This window comes from Meles meles, chromosome 18, assembly GCF_922984935.1.
Source record: "Meles meles chromosome 18, mMelMel3.1 paternal haplotype, whole genome shotgun sequence".
Lineage (NCBI taxonomy): Eukaryota > Metazoa > Chordata > Mammalia > Carnivora > Mustelidae > Meles > Meles meles.
This window is the reverse complement of record NC_060083.1, coordinates 25138689-25156638: the sequence shown is the minus strand read 5'-3', so window position 1 is coordinate 25156638 and position 17950 is coordinate 25138689. Positions and strand designations below refer to the sequence as shown.

The following is a 17950-nucleotide window of genomic DNA, read 5'->3' as shown; positions in this document are numbered from 1 at the left end:
AGGATTTGGCCAACAGGTTACAGTATATAGACTCCTGATAGAGACAGAGATTTGGCAAAGCTAATTAAGCTAGCTATTTAGTAAAAAGGAAAAAAGCCCACAAAATTAGGAGCAATGAAGGAGTATAGCCAATAATATAAATTAATTTTTAAATTTTAAGCAAGTATTTAATACCATTTTAGACTCTTAAATTTTAAAACATTAAGTAGAGGGGTCCCTGGGTGGCTCAGTGGGTTGGAGCCTCTGCCTTCGGCTCAGGTCATGATCCCGGGGTCCTGGGATCCAGCCCCGCATGGGGCTCTCTGCTCAGCAGGGAGCTTGCTTCCCTTCCTCTCTCTCTGCCTGCTTGTGGTCTCTGTCTGTCAAATAAATAAAATCTTTAAAAAATAAATAAATAAATAATAAAAACATTAAGTAGAAAACACAAATTTCCTACATTTTCTCAGGAAGAGAACACTTCAAATATCCAGTGATTGTGGAAGAAATTAAAGATTATCAAAATATCTCCAGGAACGCCTGGGTGGCTCAGTCAGTTAAAGTGTCTGCCTTCTGCTCAGGTCATGATCTCAGGGTCCTGGGATCGAGCCCCTCATTGGGCTCCCTGCTTAGCAGGGAGTCTGCTTCTCCCTCTCCTTCTATGGCTCCTCCTGCCTGTGCTCTCTCTGTCTCTCTCTGACAAATAAATAAAATCTTAGAGATATATATATACACATATATGCATAAAAAGAAGCCAGACCCGCTCTTTTCCATGTAAGTTCTTTAAAACTTCTAAGGACCATATTTAGCCACATTTAAAAAAAAAAAAGATTTTAAGTATTCACTTAGGAGAAAGAGAGAGCACAAGCAGGAGAGGCAGGAGGAGAGGGAGAAGCAGACTCCACGCTGAGCTGGGAGCCTGGCACGGGGCTTGATCCGAGGACCCTGAGATCACAACCGGAGCCGAAGACAAATCCTTAACCTTCTGAGCCATCCAGGCATCCGTAGTCACATTTTTTAATAAAACAAAAAATATCTTTCAAAGAACAGATCATTTTTATACAATATAAAGTGTTCCAGGGCATGGGGGAACCTGGAGTCCTTTCCCATTCATTTTGCAAAGCCAAGGATAAGAACTATAGATTAGTCTCACTTGTGAATATCACTGTAGGAATCCTGAGAAAATCACTGCCATACCACATCCAGCAGTTTATTGAAGGAATGCCTAGAGATGACCAAGAAGGGTTTCATCCAGAAATGCAAACATATGTTAACTTGGAGGGATACATAGGTTCGGGTAAGAGACAGACCATATTCTGAGATGGAAACACTGAAAACTAAAAATGGCAGTTACCCTGCATTCCCCCAGCCCATGCAATGCAGTTCCACATGAAATCACAATTGGATTTTTCATGGAAATGAACACTGATGCTAAAGTTCATCTTGAGTAAGTGGTGAGAATAGTCATTTTGTAAGAGTACTGAATCCTTTAACTCGGAAGCCCACACCCTCCCTCCCTGAGCTCATCCCGCAGGACCAGGTGGCGCTCACCAAGGCTACCATCAGTGTCCTCCTAGAGAGTCCCTGGTGTAAATGTCCAGCCCCGCCCCGCTTGTTTGCAAAGGCCTTGGCCAGCGTCAAGACCAAGAGTCCCATTAGCAATGAAGGCCCTGGTGGAGCCGTCCCAGCATCGGGGGGATCCTAGCACCGCTGCTGCCCCCACTGAGAAGGCGATGGAGGCAAAGAAAGAAGAATCAGAGGAGCCTGATGAGGATGTTTGCTATGCTCTTTTTAACTACATCTCTTCTGTAACCTGTTCAATAAAAATAATATATATTTTTTAAAGATTTTATTTAGTGAGAGAGAGTGAGCGTTGGGGGGTAGGGAGAGAGAGCATCTCAAGCAGACTTGTGCCTAGAGCTGAAGCTGGAGGCAGGGCCCTATCTCAGGACCCTGAGATCAGGACCTGAGCCCAAAATTAAGAGTCAGTGGCTTAACCAACTGAGACTCCCAGGTGCGCCAATAATAATAAATAGAACAGTCCTGAAGGGGCTTGGTACCATCAGATTTCATACCAGCATTAAGCTACAGTAATGAAAGACAGGATGGTACTGATAAGATAGTCCTCTAAAAGTGTTAAATTCTCCAAATCATTCAAAAGTTAAACAGGGAAACATTAAACCATCACATATCTAGGAAAAGATAAGTGAACACTTACATGGTCTTAGGGTGAGAGAAACTCTTTAAAGCATAGAATATCCAATTTAAGTAATTAAAAGATAGCTAGATTTAACCTAAAGACCAAATATCAAGAACACTATAATCACCAAAGAAGACAGAGAATGTGGGTGGAAGAGATCCTTGAAGGAATGAAAATATGGGACTGGGAGGCAACAGGCCTGGGTTTCCACTCCATTGATTCTAACCGCTAACTCTCCATATGAACTCAAATTGCTTAACCTTTCTGTGTGCCTCACTTAGTATACTTTTTTTTTTTTAATACCAGTGTAGTTGACAATGTTATTTTAAAGATCTTATTTATTTATTTGATAAATATTTGAGAGAGAGAGTGTGCACAACAGGGCGTAAGGTCAGAGGGAGAAGCGGACTCTCCATTGAGCAGGGAACCTGATGTGGGATTTGACCCCTGGACTCCAGGATCATGACCTGAGCCAAAGGCAGTCGCTTAACCAACTGAGCTACCCAGGCGCCCGACAATGTTATATTAGTTTCAGGTGTACAATATATAATATATATAATTCAGCAATTATATACATTATTCAGTACTCCCCATCACCTATTACCCCCATCTCCACACCCATCTCCCCTCTGGTCACCATCAGTTTATTCTCCATCTTTAAGAGTCTGTTTCTTGGCTTGTCTCTCTCTTTCTCTTTTTTTCCTTGCTCATTTGTTTCTTTCTTTTTTTTTTTTTAATTTTTTATTTTTTATTTGAGAGAGAGCACAAGTGGGGAGAGGGGCAGAGGGAGAAGCAGGATCCTCTCTGAGCAAGGAGCCCAGAGCAGGGTTCAATCCCAGGATGCTGGGATCATGTCCTGAGCCAAAGGCAGACACTTAACCAACTGAAACACCCAGGCACCCCTTGTTTTGTTTCTCACTTTCCACATATGAGTGAAATCACATGGTATTTTTAATGGCTCAGTAATACTACGTTGTATATAGACCACATCTTCTTTATCCATTCATCTGGTCAGTGGACTCTTGGGCTGTTCCCATAGTTTAACTATTGTAAATAATGCTACAACAAAGAACATAAAGGCGCATATATCCCTTCCAATTTTCGTATTCCTTGGGTCAATACCCAGCAGTACGATTACTGGGTCATAGGATAGTTCTTTTTGTAACTTTTTGGGGAAATTCCCAGGTGTCTTCACAGTGGAAACACCAGTTTGCATTCCCACCGACAGTGCACGAGGGTTTCTTTCTCTCCTCATTCTCGCCAACGTTATTGTTCCCTGAGTTTTTTATTGTAGCCACTCAGAGAGGTATGAGGTTTTGATTTGCATCTCCCTGATGATGAGTGATGTTGAGCATCTTTTCATGTATCTGTTGGCCATCTGGATGTCTTCTTTGGAGAAATGTCTGCTCTTGTCTTCTTCCCGTTTTTAATTGGATTATTTGTTTTTTGGATGTTGAGTTGTATCAGTTCTCTATATAGTTTGGATACTAACCTTTATCAGATCTGTCATTTGCAGATACCTCCTCCTGTTTAGAAGGTTGCCTTGTAGTTTTGTTGGTTATTTACTTTGCTGTGCAAAAGCTGTATTTTGATGTAGTCCCAGTAGTTTATTTTTGCTTTTGTTTCCCTTGCCTCAGGAGATGTATCTCGAAAGCTGTTGCTACTGCTGATGTCAGAGAAATTTCATTCAGTATCCTCCTATGGATAATGAGAGGACTGGATGAACCTCCAGGCCTCTGGGGAAGATTGTTTGCAAAGATGACCCCAACAATTTCACCCACCCCTGTTATGTTTGCCCTTTTGCGACTTCATATTGCTTTTTCTCCAGTCAAGAGGTAGAGTCTGTTTTCTCTGCCCTTGAATCTGGGCCAGCCCTGTAACTTACTTTGACCCTTGGAATGCAGTAGAAGTGACCTTGTGTGACTCTGGAGTCTAGGCTTTAAGAGGCCTTGTGGCTTCCATGTCGTTTTCTTGGAATGATGGTGTATAGCCATATGAACAAGCATAGGTTAGCCTTCTTTGTTTTTTTAAGTCTAGCCTTCTTGAGGGTAAAAGACCATATGCTAGGGCGCCTGGGTGGCTCAGTTGTTAAGCGTCTGCCTTCCGATCAGGTCATGGTCCCAGGGTCCTGGGATCGAGCCCCTCATTGGGCTCCCTGCTTACAGGGAGTCTGGGGAATCTGCTTCACCCTCTCCCCCTAAGCCCCCTGCCTGCCCGCTTCTCCCTCTCCAGCTCCCCCTGCTTGTGTTCCCTCTCTTGCTGTGTCTCTCTCTGTCAAATAAATAAATAAAATATATTTTTTAAAAGACCGTATGCGGGACGCCTGGGTGGCTCAGTTGGTTAAGCGGCTGCCTTTGGCTCAGGTCATGATCCCAGTGTCTTGGGATCAAGTCCCGCATTGGGCTCCTTGCTCCATGGGGAGCCTGCTTCTCCCTCTGCCTCTACCTGCCACTCTGCCTGCTTGTGCTCTCTCTCTCTCTCTCACTCTAATAAATACATAAATAAAATCTTTAAAAAAAAAAAAGACCATATGCTAGATGAATGCAATAATTGAATAATCCCAGGAAAGACCAGCAGAAAACATGTGTAGCCAAACTCTGGGCAGAGTTGCTGGCACAGAGCATTGTAAGCACATGAAATAGTTGTTTTTGTTTGTTTTTAAAGACTTATTTATTCACCGTAGAGAGCAGGGGTGCACATGCAAGTGGGGGGAAGGGCAGAAGGAAAGAATCACAAGCTGACTCCCCAGTAGTGAGGGCTCAATCTCACACCCGGAGATCATGACCTGAGACAAAGTCAAGAGTTGGACGCTTAACGAGAAGCCATGCAGGTACCCGAAAAAAAGCAAACCAGCCCCAGGGGAGAAAAAGCCCATCAACTAAAATGAAAATAGCAAAATGAGAGAACATTTCTAGCAACTATGCAGCTCTTAAAGTCAGTCTTTAAACATATACAATAGTGGTGAAAATCTAAAACTAGGTTGTGATAATGGTTGCACAACTTATATGAATTTCCTACAGAATATAATGAATTACTGCACTTAAAATAAGTGAATTTTATGGTAGATAAATTATATCCTTAAAAGGCTGTTAAAAAGGTATAGAAGTAAGCCTTTTATCAAAGCAGTAGTAAATATGGTCATGTTTAGCCCCTCCTGTACTTAAAACAAGATACCATTTTTCCCTATCACATTGGCAGGGTTGCTGTGTTGCCTTCTTCTTCTCTTTTTTTTTTTTTTTTAAGCTATAATATACATTTTAAGTTAGAAAATAAGGAAATGGCCATAATGTGTTAAGTGAAAAGAAGTAACTTACAGGGGCACCTGGGTGGCTCAGTGGGTTAAAGCCTCTGCCTTCGGCTCAGGTCATGATCCCAGGGTCCTGGGTTCGAGCCCCACATCGGGCTCCCTGCTCCACAGGAGGCCTGCTTTCTCCTCTCTCTGCCTGCCTTTCTGCCTACTTGTGATCTCTATCTGTCAAATAAATAAAATCTTTTTTTTTTTTTTTTAAAGATTTTATTTATTTATTTGACAGAGAGACATCACAAGTAGATAGAGAGGCAGGCAGAGAGAGAGAGAGGGAAGCAGGCTCCCCGCTGAGCAGAGAGCCCGATGCGGGACTCGATCCCAGGACCCTGAGATCATGACCTGAGCCGAAGGCAGCGGCTCAACCCACTGAGCCACCCAGGTGCCCCAAATAAAATCTTTTAAATAAATATTTTAAAATTTTTTTAAAAAAGAAGTAACTTAAAAATTGCTCTGTGTATCACATGGGAATTTCATACATAAGACTGGACAGAGGCCTAGAAAAAAATGCCCCAAAGTATTGTACTGGCTGATAGGTTCACAGATGACTTATTTTCTTTATAATTTTTACTTTGTAATTTTTTTTCTGACTACCATGTACTCCTTTTATAATTTTAACTAGTTTTCTAAATACTAAAAGTAATTAAAACAATAGGAACTTTTTAAAATGTGAACATTTTAAATGTGAACATTTAAAATTTTTGAAGCTTTATTTATTTGAGAGAGAAAGAGCATGTGTTCAGGAGTGCACGAGCTGGGAGAGGGGCAGAGGGAGAGAGAAGCTCAAGCAGATTCAAGTGGGGCCGAGGTGGGGCTTGATCATGACACCAGGATCATGACCTGAGCTGAAATTTGGACTTGGAAGCCCAACTGACTGAGCCACCCAGGACCCCTTACAAGAACTTTTTTTTTTTTTTTTTAAAGATTTTATTTATTTATTTGACAGAGAGAAACAGTGAGAGAGAGGGAACACAAGCAGGGGGTATGGTAGAGGGAGAAGCAGGCTTCCTGCTGAGCAGGGAGTCTGATGTGGTGGTGCTCAGTCCCAGGATTCCGGGATCATGACCTGAGCCGAAGGCAGATGCTTAACAATTGAGCTACCCAGGCACCCCCATAAGAACATTTTTAAGGCACTTGATAAATACTGCAAAATTGCCCTGCAGGAAAGTTACACCAGTTACACTCCTACCAGCAATGTTCGCTTTCAGGTTTTTTTTTTTGTTTTTTTTTTTTAAGATTTTATTTATTTATTTGACAGATCACAAGCAGGCAGAGAGTCAGGCAGAGAGAGAGAGAAGGAAGCAGGCTCCCTGTTGAGCAGAGAGTCCGATGTGGGGCTCAATCCCAGGACCCTGGGATCATGACCTGAGTTGAAGGCAGAGGCTTTAACCCACTGAGCCACCCAGGAGCCCCTGTTCGCTCTCAGTTTTGAATCCTATCTGGTTTGTTTTAGTTGGCTCATATTTCTAATCTTGGTATATCCCTTTTTATTATTTCTTTGGGGTTCCAACACATCCCCGTTAGTGTTCTTATGGCATCTCATTAGCAGGTCTTTCATTACCAGCACAGAAGGGTTCAGGCATTAACTAGGATATACTTTGACTGAAACTGATGAAAGTGTATGTTATTATCTTTGCATAAATACTATTTAATCAAAGTTCCTCAGAAACCTTTCTTTGGTATAAATCTTAAGGCACAGAACTAGCCCTTGATGATATTGTAGACCTTTGTCCGTATGGTTCTATCTCAGAGGGAATGGCAGATTTGTGATGTATCTGGCTTCATTACAAGGCTTAATGAGGTTCTATGTAGGTTCAGATTAGTTCACTGGCCTTTGCTTTCACTCTTCAGCAGCCAAGGAATCTACCTTCAGTTTGTGTGGTTGATTATTTGTGTGACATACACACAAATTTCTTGTGTTACAAAATATCTACCAGGATAGGTATATTCTGAAAGTATTGTGAATGGATCTTTTTTCCTGTACTTGAATCCCATTTTTTTAAGAGTTAATGAGCTATTTTTTAAAAGATTTTATTTATTTGACAGAGAGAGAGAGTGAATAAGAGAGAGCATGAGAGGGGAGAGGGCAGAGGGAGAGCAAGGTGCCTGATGCGGGATTCGATCCTGGGACTCCAGGATCATGACCTGAGCTGAAGACAGTTGCTTACCCAACTGAGCCACCCAGATGCCCATCCATTTTTTTTTTTTTTTAAGATTTATGTATATATTGGAGAGAGAGGGAGAGAGGGAACACATGAGGGGAGAGGCAGAGGGAGAGGGAGAGCAGACTCTGCTGGGAGTGGAGCCCAACACAAGGCCTGATCTCACAACCTTGAGATCATGACCTGAGCCGAAATCTAGAGTCAGACACTTAACTGACTGGGACCCCCCAGTGCCCCTTGAATCCATTTTAAATACACTAAGGGATATCATCAAGGTACCCTTTTAGTAAAATAAAGAATCGCTCCCTTTCTGTTTTTGTTTTTGTTTTATACACAAAATGTCACATACTAAATTTGGTTGATAAGGTACATATATATTCTTACTTCCCATTATCTCTGCTAACAGATGACTAATGCAAAATATTGGATAACTTTTTTTTTAATTTATTTCTTTTTTCAGCGTAACAGTATTCATTGTTTTTGCACAACACCCAGTGCTCCATGCAAAACGTGCCCTCCCTATTACCTACCACCTGTTCCCAATATTGGATAACTTTTTAAGTCAATACTTAATTTTTAGAAATAATTAGAGACTCAACTCTGACATAAATATTCACCCCACTCAGTTCCTGGGCCTACTTATGTTAGAGAATCATCTATAAATAATTCACGAAGCTGACATTACCCACTGTATTGTGATAATTTTTTTCTGGGAAAATTTTAACAACTGTTCCAATACAGCTTGCCAGTTATCAGTAGTTGGGAATGCAAGTCAACTTTTAATTATGCAGAGGCTGATTATTCAGACTACAAACTGTTCGTGCCCTGTACTGCTCCTTCCTGCTGCCTACCTTTTAGCATTTTCACTGCTCATTAGCACATACACCAGAAGGTAGGCATTGGACGGGGGGAAGGGAGGGTAAACTAAAATCTGCCGAATACTTACGAGCAGCTCTGATGAGAGATTTCAATACAATTTTTGAGACTGTTGACTCCAATTGAGTCATTTGGATTCCCTGTGAATTTTATTGACTTGTTCTATTCTCGTCCTCCATAGCAACAGATAATAGAATGGTCTGCAGAGAGGCAACATGATTCCTGTATTTAATGTTTTCCTTTCTAGAACATTTCCACATGGTGGTTCCTGATATTTTCTTTATTCATTGCATTTGTCCCTCGACTGCTTCAGTTCTTTGGTGATTGGTGTGTTGAAATTCCTGGCATACACAGTGTTGGGACAATTAGCTGACAGCTTTTCAGTTATGCAGAAAACTGAAAGCTTCCCTCTGAAGTATGAGAATCATTCAGATTTCAACCAGTTCTGTTGAAAATACAGTTTCCTTGGGGCACCTGGGTGGCTCAGTGGGTTAAAGCCTCTGCCTTCGGCTCAAGTCATGATCCCAAAGGTCCTTGGGATCGAGCCCTGGATCGAGCCCTGCATCGGGCTCTCTGCTCATCAGGGAGCCTGCTTCCTCCTCTCTCTCTGCCTGCCTCTCTGCCTACTTGTGTTCTCTGTCAAATAAATAAATAAGTCTTTAAAAAGAAAGAAAATACAGTTTCCTCGTGCTTCCTACCAAGGCTAAGCCTTTCTGGATGCCCAAGGTTATCTATCTTGTGCATCCTTCTCCCTGAGATGGGTAGGTTTGGCTATTACAAAACCCACTCAATAGGCCATCAGTCTGGGAACCTCTAGTTAAGAGAAGTGTCACAGTGTAAAGCTTGAGTGGTACTAGTGTTTTTGTTTGCCCTGAGGCTGTTATTCTTATGTAAGTTTTCTGCCTCCCTCTCCTGTCTGTCATCCTGTCTCTTTTGCCATTGTCAGAAAACCTGCCTCTTATTAGTTCTGTTTCTCGACTGCTCTGGGCTGAGGAACTGAATAACCAAGCTAGTTAAAACCATGGCTAAAATAAGAGCAAATAGGACTGCATGAGAGGATACAGACCTCCTCATCTATAAATCTAAGTGTGGGAGCTTTGGTGCACTGCTTGAAGGCCTTTTCCTTCCTTCCCAGTTTTCAATCATGTTGTTAAATTGCCGTTTAATTGTGTTTCTAAGAAGAGATTGTTTGGGACATGAGACTGTCTTGAGTAGGGCCCTTTCACAGAGGTTTTAGTTTTTTTTGTTTTTTCCCCAAATATTTTTTTTATTTATTTTTGAGAGCAAGAGAGAGAGAGACAGAGTATGAACACTGGAGAGGGGCAAAGGTGAGGGAGAAGCAGGCTCCTCGCTGAGCAGGGAGACCGATGTGGGGCTCAATCCCAGGATCCTGGGATCATGACCTGAGCCCAAGGCAGACTCTTAACCCACTGAGCCACCCAGGCGCCCCCAAAGAGGTTTTTTTCAATGACAACTGCTGCTGACTGATTTCCCACCACGTTGGGACAGACGGCTCAAGGAACCAGGTAAGCTTAAGAAATATGATTTTTAAAAATATAAACCTACTTAGTTTGGGAGAACAATTAGGTTACTTATTCTATTAACTAACCAAAGACCAGTTACACAAAAGCAGCTTCAACTACAGAAGCCTTTGGGAAATAACCTCAGCAGGTACTCTGATTTCTGTGTCCTGGTGAACATTATGAAACTGTCCATCTAGAAGGCTCCCGACTGACAGTTCCTTTTTTATTATTATTATTTAATACATTCTAATCTTTGGATTTTTTCTGGAATTGAGACACAGTGGTTAGGTTCCAGGATTCCGGTGGACTTTTCATGTGTTCATTTGCTTTGCTTCCTGGGGACGAGGGTTTGCTGTGAGTCATGTTCCATCTGATGTCTATTGGATCCGGCTACGGAGCTCTGACTCAGATGGGCTTCAGGCCCAGTGGCCCAGCTCATCTTCTGAGGGATGGACGGCGAGGCCAAGACTAATGTCCTGACACATTTGTCCTTTTTCCTGTAGCGCTTTCAGGATCTGAAGAGACCAACGTCACCAACAGCAGGCAGGTCCGCCTTGCAACAGGCATCTTCCCCGTTGTCAGCCTCCTGAACCATTCCTGCAGCCCCAACACCAGCATGTCCTTCATTAGCACCGTGGCCACCGTCCGGGCATCAGAGAGGATTGCAAAAGGGCAAGAGATCCTGCACTGCTATGGTGAGCCCTCCCTCCTCATCACGGGCCACGCTTCTCTGGCAGGAAAGGACAGGGCCAATGAGAACGAGCAAACCCCCGGACAGGTGAAGGCAGTACACACTGAGGCCAAAAAAAACAGGGGGGGGGAACCTCCTGGCCTCCTTCCTTGGCCCTGTTGTGTCTAAGCTATCATGTATCTCCCTGCTTAATCCCATAAACTTCCTCTTCCAAAAAACGGGCTAAGAATAGCTTTAGGGGTTTTTTTTCCCTTGCAGCTTGGAAGCTTATTTCTCTATCTAGTGCCACGAATGTTCGAGTAAGGGTACTCATCGCATGATGGAGAATCGCCCCTGCTGAGCTGAAGTTTTTGTAAGTAGTGCTTGACTCTGCCTTGCCTTCAACAGCGGCCAAGTGTGGTTTCTCCGCAGGGCCTCACCACAGCAGGATGGCCGTCGCCGACAGGCAGCAGAAGCTGAGGGCTCAGTACTTCTTTGACTGCAGCTGCCCGGTGTGTCAGAAGGAGAAGCACAGAGCTGCCGTTGGGCCCCGCTGGGAGGCGTTCTGTTGCGGCCGCTGCGGAGCGCTCCTGCAGGTGAAGCTCTCTCCTCCCTTCCCCTCTCCACGTTTGCTGGAGCTGGTCCGTCATCCAGCCCGGAGGCCGTACATCTTCAGGAGAGGCTGAGAGCCGCAGTGTCTTCCCCTTCAGCCCATCTTGCCCGCACATTGGTTACCCCTCCCCGGAACCACAGGAGAGGCTGGATCTAGGCCCCTGTGTCTCGCAGATAACAGAAAATCCCCCTGAACCAGTCTGGGGTGGGGGAAGACCTGAGAAGTTATTTGCCCAAGTATATCACTGAAAGGTCCCAGGACGAGGATATTTCGGCTAACGACTTTTTTTTTTTCACTTTCTTCTCTTATTGGGGAACACACACGGGGGATAATCAGAGATCCAGGGGCTCAGATAATGCCACCGAGACCCAGTTTCTCTCTGCCTCCCTCAACTCTGCTTTCTCAGCCCAGACAGACTTCCTCTGGTGGTGGCAAGATATCCAGCCTCACAGCCTCTGGCTTGGGAGGCTAGATGTGTGCTCCTCTAACAGCAGTCTGGGCAAAAATTTTATGGCATTTCATTGACCTGATACCCGTGGCTGGTGGCAAATCAGACTCACATTGTTGTCCTCCAGCCGTTTGGCCCAGAGGAATGGGTCAGATACAAGCCACATGGCCGCCTCCCCCCACCCAGGCCACCAGGCACTGGCTATGGGAGGGTGGGAGAGGATCCTCAGGAGAAACCACGTTGCCATTGCCAAATGAGGGTCTAGACACTGGCATTTAAAAAACAGCAAATGGGGTACCTCGGTGGTGTAGCTGGTTGAGCGTCCGACTCTTTATTTCAGCCCAGGTCGCGATCTCAGGGTCCTGGGATCGAGCCCCAACGTGGGGCTCCATGCTGGTCGTGGAACCTGCTTCAGAATCTCTTTCTCCCTCTCTCTTTGCCTCTCTGCCCCCAAATTAAAAATAAATAAATGAATAAATACAAAATAAAAAATAGCCGAAGTCCACCTCAAAGATTTTCTCCTCTGCCGAGGAGATGGTATTCTTTGGGGAGCCGTAAGTGTAATGTAGAGCTGGTCGTGTTGTAAAGCTGAAGTTACAAACATAAGGTCAGATGTGGGGAGGCCTCTCCTGGCATCTCTTCCTATTGGTTTTCCTATGACTTTTGCTTTATTTTTTTTAATATAAATTTTTTTAAGATTTTATTTATTTGTCGACAGAGAGCGAGTGCACACACACAAGCAGGGGGAGTGGCAGCCAGGAGAGGCAGGCAGAGGGAGAAGCAGACTCCCCGCTGAGGAAGACGCCCGATGCAGGAATCGACCCCAGGACCCTGGGATCATGACCTGATCCAAAAGCAGGCAGTTAACCAACTGAGCCACCCAGGCGCCCCTATTTATTTATTTTAGAGAGAGCACTAGTGGGGGGGGGCAGAGGGAAAGGGAGAGAGAATGCCCAGCAGACTCTGCACTGAGCACAGAGCCCAGTGCAGGGCACCAAAGAGTTGGATGCTTAACTGAATAAGCCACCAGGCGCCCCGGCTTTTGCTTTTTTTTTTAATGGAAGTATCATTGGCACACAATGTCACATTAATTTCGGGTGCATAACAGAGTGATTCAACGACTCTATACTCTGATGACTTCTTCGTAATCACTGCAAATCTGTCTGTCATCCAAAGTTCTGGACCCAAACAGACCCAGGAGAGGGGTATAGAGACGGAAGGAAACTCTGACCTATGCCAGTTTAATCTGCAAAAATTAAATCTCAGGGAGGGATCGCCTACGGCTTTCATTAGAGTTGTTGCGTCAAACCCAACTGAGTCAGGCTTTGGTCGTGGTGTATTATTAGGGCATCTCTTTGCCCCATAGGGTTGGAAACTGCAGAGTGACCCTGTAATGTAAAACACATGCGGTGTTGCTAACCGACTGGGGTACAGAAATAAAGACAAAACTGGCTTTCACAGGGAGGTGATGTTCTGAGCTGTGACAGCACGTCCTGTATGGAATCGGTCAGCAGGGATCACCTCATCTCCCGGGTACAGGACCTTCAGCGCCAGGTTGGGGGTGCCCGGAAGCTTCTCGGAAACGGTCAACTAGGTGAGACTTGCTCCCTGCTTTGGTCCTCCAGCCCCTCCCTTTGTATTTATTCTGGGCTCACCTTGGACTTGAGGATCCGCCCTGGTGACTGAACAATTACATGTAATTATCCCCGTGCCAGCCACAAGATGGCTGCGCAGGCCAGTGAGACAGCCCGAACCGCCTGAGTTTGTGCTGTGTCCTTGAAAAGGGCCAGATGATTTAAGCTGTTGTTCTCTTGGGCAGCAGAGACATCAAGTACCCCATGATGACTAAAGGGTTATCTCTGACATCCGTGATCTTTGTGCAGTTCCTGAAGTTCGGTGTCATTTATTTTAATTCCAGGGCCTAATGGCCTAATTTCCTCGAGAGATTGCTCTGCTCTCCTCAGAGCCTCCTCTCTTGGGAGCAGTGGAGCCTGCGCCCAGAGGACAGAAGCATCCTGCTGTTTTCAGAGAGGCTTGTGGAACTCCACATTATCCTTGCAAACTCTGGCTTAGAATTTGACGTCATAGAGATTTATTTACCCAACATTGTGAAAGTTGACCTTAAACTTAGATTTCTAAGTCGAGAGATATGATGATCGTAAGTGGAATCTAGGCCACTTGAAGTTGGAAACCCAGGGTCCGTGTAGGGAGGCCTCACCTCGCACCTCTTCTGCTGAAAGAGAAACTGTGAGAGAACAACAGCTTTATGGGAACAAACACTCTGGGTCCGTCACAACAAGGGGACAAAGTGGGGTTTCTGCATTCAGCCCAGCCAGTATGGAACTTAAGAGCTGGGTTCTCGTCTCTAGGACTGGGTCTATGTGGTAATGAGGCCACCTTCCTTTGCTTTGATAGAGCAAGCCATTCAGCTGTTGTTGGGGTGCCGACACGATGCCGAGAGCTTCCTGTCACCAGAACACAGCGTGGTAGGCGAAATGGAGGATGCCCTGGCCCAGGCCTACGCTGCCTTAGGTATGGCACGTGTCTGTCTTCATTTTCTGCTGCAAAGACCACGTGTGCCTCGTGTGTTTGGTCCTGAGCCCAGCCTCATCTGGTCGGTCACCTCTCAGTCTTGGAGCTGAAGCTGTCCTCCCCTTCCACTGAACTTTCCTCACCCTGAAAATGTTCAGCCACAGTTGACTGTGGTTCTCTTCTGGAACCAGATTTCTCGTTTCTCTGCAGGAGACTGGCAGAAGTCAGCGGCCCATCTGCAGAAGAGTCTCCAAGTGGTTGAGGCTCAGCATGGGCCATCCAGTGTTGAAATGGGCCACGAGCTCTTCAAACTGGCCCAGCTCTTTTTCAATGGGTAAGTCTTTCTCTGGTTTCCTAATGCCCTCTGGGCCACACATTCTTTTATTAGGCTCTTCAGCATTCCTTTTCTCCTGTGGCGCTTTTAAGCACGCGGAAACTTCTCTATCTCCCCTTTAGGAAAACTCCTTTCCTTCTGTTTTGCTGATAAACTGGAAGCTCTAGAATTTCCTCCTGAGAGGTATAGGGAAAGCTCTTAGCACTGAAGGGACATTCCTAGGGAGCAGTTGCCATATGGCCTCACCACCCGCATCCTGGTGGCTCTCCTCAGCCTTCTACTTCCTCACGCCTCCCTCACCGCCCTCGTTCTCAGCACCTTCAACTCCAGGGGCCCTTCCTTCCCCCATCCTGTTCCTCTTAAAGCAGTTGTTTTCAACCAGGAGTAATTTTGCTCCCAGGGGACATTTGGCGATGTCTGGAGACATTTTTTGGTTGTCATATCAAGGGCGGAGGCCAGAGAGGCTGTTAAACATCCCGCGGTGCACAGGACAGCCCCCCACAGCTAGCAGTTATCCGGCCCAAACTATCAGCAGTGTCAGGAGAAACCCTGCTTTGAAGGTTTCAAGGAAAGAACAGTCTATGCGGATGTCATGCATTTTTGCCACTGAGATGGTGGGGAGGCCCTGTTTCGAGACGCATTACTTCCTCCCAGCCTTGATAACACTGCCAGTGGTGTACTTGAGGGCGAGGCATTGTTTGAAGCTCGATTCTAAGATTGTGAATGATCTGCGAGCCTGACACCCGAGACGGAGAGGTCTCCCACGGGGTCAAGAGAACGGGGCTGCAGTCAGGTCTGGGGTGGGCTTGGTTACCTGAAGGTGAAGACTCCTGAGTAAACCCTGGGATAAATCCCCGATGGAACCCTTTGAGATTTGCCTGTTTCTCAGGACCTTAGAATCGTCCTGCTTTCTCTCATCACTTTGTTTTCAAACTCTGCCTTGCAGTGTGCTTGTGAGAGTCTCTCCCCTACCCTTCTAGAGTGTGAGATCCTTGAAGACAAACTGATCTTCGTCGACTTTGTATGCTTCACAGGGTGGGAGTAGGCCCTTGAATAATGTTTGCTTGACTGAATGAGTGGATTCACTCCTTTTACCTCCTTCGGTTCAGGTTTGCGATCCCAGAAGCACTGAACACAATTGAGAGGGCCGAAAAGGTTCTGCTGGTGCACTATGGCCCTTGCAGTGACGAGATCCAGGAGCTACAGAAGATGAAATCTTGCTTATTGGACTCGCCACCCATCTAACTGGGGCCTTCAGTGTAGGATCCCAAGGTTTTCTTCAGATAGTTAACTACCCTCCCGTAAAAACTCCCAGTTTCCAGGAAAGATGTAAAACTAGTGTCTGGAGAGCCTAAGCCCTTTAAAGGGATTTTAGCTGATCTGCAGGCATCTGGATGTTAGCCTGGGCTTTTGGCGAGACTCCACCTCACTAAATGATGATCATCTGTTTCCTGGAACATTCCTGTGGTTTCTAGTAGTAATGAAATGTTACGTACCACTCCACTGGGCACTTATGCTCTTAGTAGTTGTGTTGTAATTGAAAAATAATTATTAAGCAAGAAATCACTGAGGCTCCTTACCTCTAGAGACACCATTTCATGTGTGGTAGCTAGCTTTCTTGAATCCTTTGTTAAAACTAGTACAGTGTAAATTGTGAGTAGAGAAAGAAGTATGGGGCCACTTTTTTGTTAGGTAGTCTCTTCCTGGGATGGCAACTTTAAATTTGTCTCCTACCAGTTTTCTAGTCTTTATTATCTGCCTCTCCTTCTGTACCCTTGGCAGACCTCCTGACCAAACACTAATACAATCAAGCTTATGATAATGACATGCGGGCCTCCTTTCTCCTGAAAAGAGACTCCCTTCTGCCGGACCTCCCCAGGCTGGGAAGGGAAATCCAACTGCAGGAGTCCTGAGCCACTTGGGGGTGTCTTCAGAAGGTGCCCGAGAGCATTGGCATTGCTGCTTATGGGTTCAGACTTGAGCGACAGAGGGAGAGGTGATAGCTCTTTTCTGCCTGGATGTGTAGAGCAGTAGTCTAGACTTCCGTCCCGGCCAGAAGGCTGGGAGACACTCTGTTTTAAAGCCAGGTTGCCGTGTCACGGTCCGGGACCAAGTGGGTCCAGTGAGTTAGTGGAAAGGAACATTAGATCCATGATGCTTTGAGAGCTTGACCCCCGCCCCCAAGTCTGCCCAGGAAGTCCCCGCTGCTAGCCTCAGCCTTACAGGCAGGAAATGAATAGCCTCAAGATGTCTGGCGGGGGCTTTTCAGGAAACTTGAGTGTTTAGAACACAGCTTACATTCAAACATGTGAATGAAGGTCAGGCGGAAGCTCATTTAATTCTTCTTTCTACTCATTCCCTGTGGCAAGGTGCAGTGGCCAGTGAGATTTTTTTTTTTTTCGTGGAGATAAATTTTTCTTCTTGAAAATTTAGTCCTGAGGACAGTTCTATATTCTGTCCCAAACACTTGTCGTGTTTCGTGTTCCTAAAAAAAGGTCGTGTTATAGTCTGTAAAATAGGCATGCTCCCCTAAAATGAATGTGTTTAGAATTTTCACATATCACGTTTCCATTTTAGGTGTACTTGGGAGCTTTCCTTAAATGCTTTATGAAACATTTCCTTAAGTTACAAATTACCTCTCCTATCTGCCCATGTGTTAGCTTGTGTTGTCAGGTGACATTAGCTTGACTAGGGGGATAGCTGTGCTTGCATGAAAAGCTAAAATTTTGGGGCGCCTGGGTGACTAGCCGGTTGGGTGTCTGCCTTCGGCTCAAGTCGCGATCCCGGGGTTAGGATCGAGCCCGGCGTCTGGCTCCCTGCTCGCTGGGGAGCCTGCTTCACCCTCTCCCTCTGCCTGCCGCTCCCTCTGCTTGTGCTCTTTCTGTCAAATGAATAAGTGAAAACTTAAAATAAATAAGTAAAAATAAAAGCTAAAGTTTGGGGGGGCATCTGGGACGGTGCAGTCAGTTAACAGCCGACTCTTGGTTTCGGCTCAGGACGTGGTCTCTGGGTCCTGAGATCAGGCCCCAAGTCAGGCTTCACACTCAGCCTGACGTCTGCTTGAGATTCTGTCTCTCCCTCTGCCCCTCCTGCTCGTGTTCTGTCTCTCTCTGTCTCTAAAATAAAATAAATCTTAAATCAAACCTTGGGGTATTTTTTTTTTATTTAAAAAAATACTGATTTACTGATTGTGGGGGCAGGAGATGCCCGCTTGGAGATTAGTGGCCCCTGTGCATAAACACTACCACAGCAGAGACTCCGGCCCTGCATTATACCGTGACGGTAACTACAAGCTCTTTTAAGTGGTGACTT

The 17950-nt window shown here is 45.3% G+C and overlaps 1 protein-coding gene across 1 annotated transcript in view; it reads left to right on the top strand.

Moving 5' to 3' along the window:
• The window catches only part of SMYD4 (SET and MYND domain containing 4), a 51728-nt gene extending 35288 nt beyond the window's left edge, over window positions 1–16440 (top strand). Inside the window, exons 6-11 of the mRNA XM_045986225.1 lie at window positions 10545–10736; window positions 11144–11307; window positions 13234–13366; window positions 14188–14304; window positions 14515–14638; window positions 15748–16440. Of these exons, the coding sequence (XP_045842181.1) occupies window positions 10545–10736; window positions 11144–11307; window positions 13234–13366; window positions 14188–14304; window positions 14515–14638; window positions 15748–15883 (866 nt within the window). The 3' untranslated portion in view covers window positions 15884–16440. The remainder of the gene's footprint in view (window positions 1–10544; window positions 10737–11143; window positions 11308–13233; window positions 13367–14187; window positions 14305–14514; window positions 14639–15747) is intronic.
• Window positions 16441–17950: the final 1510 nt, after the last annotated feature.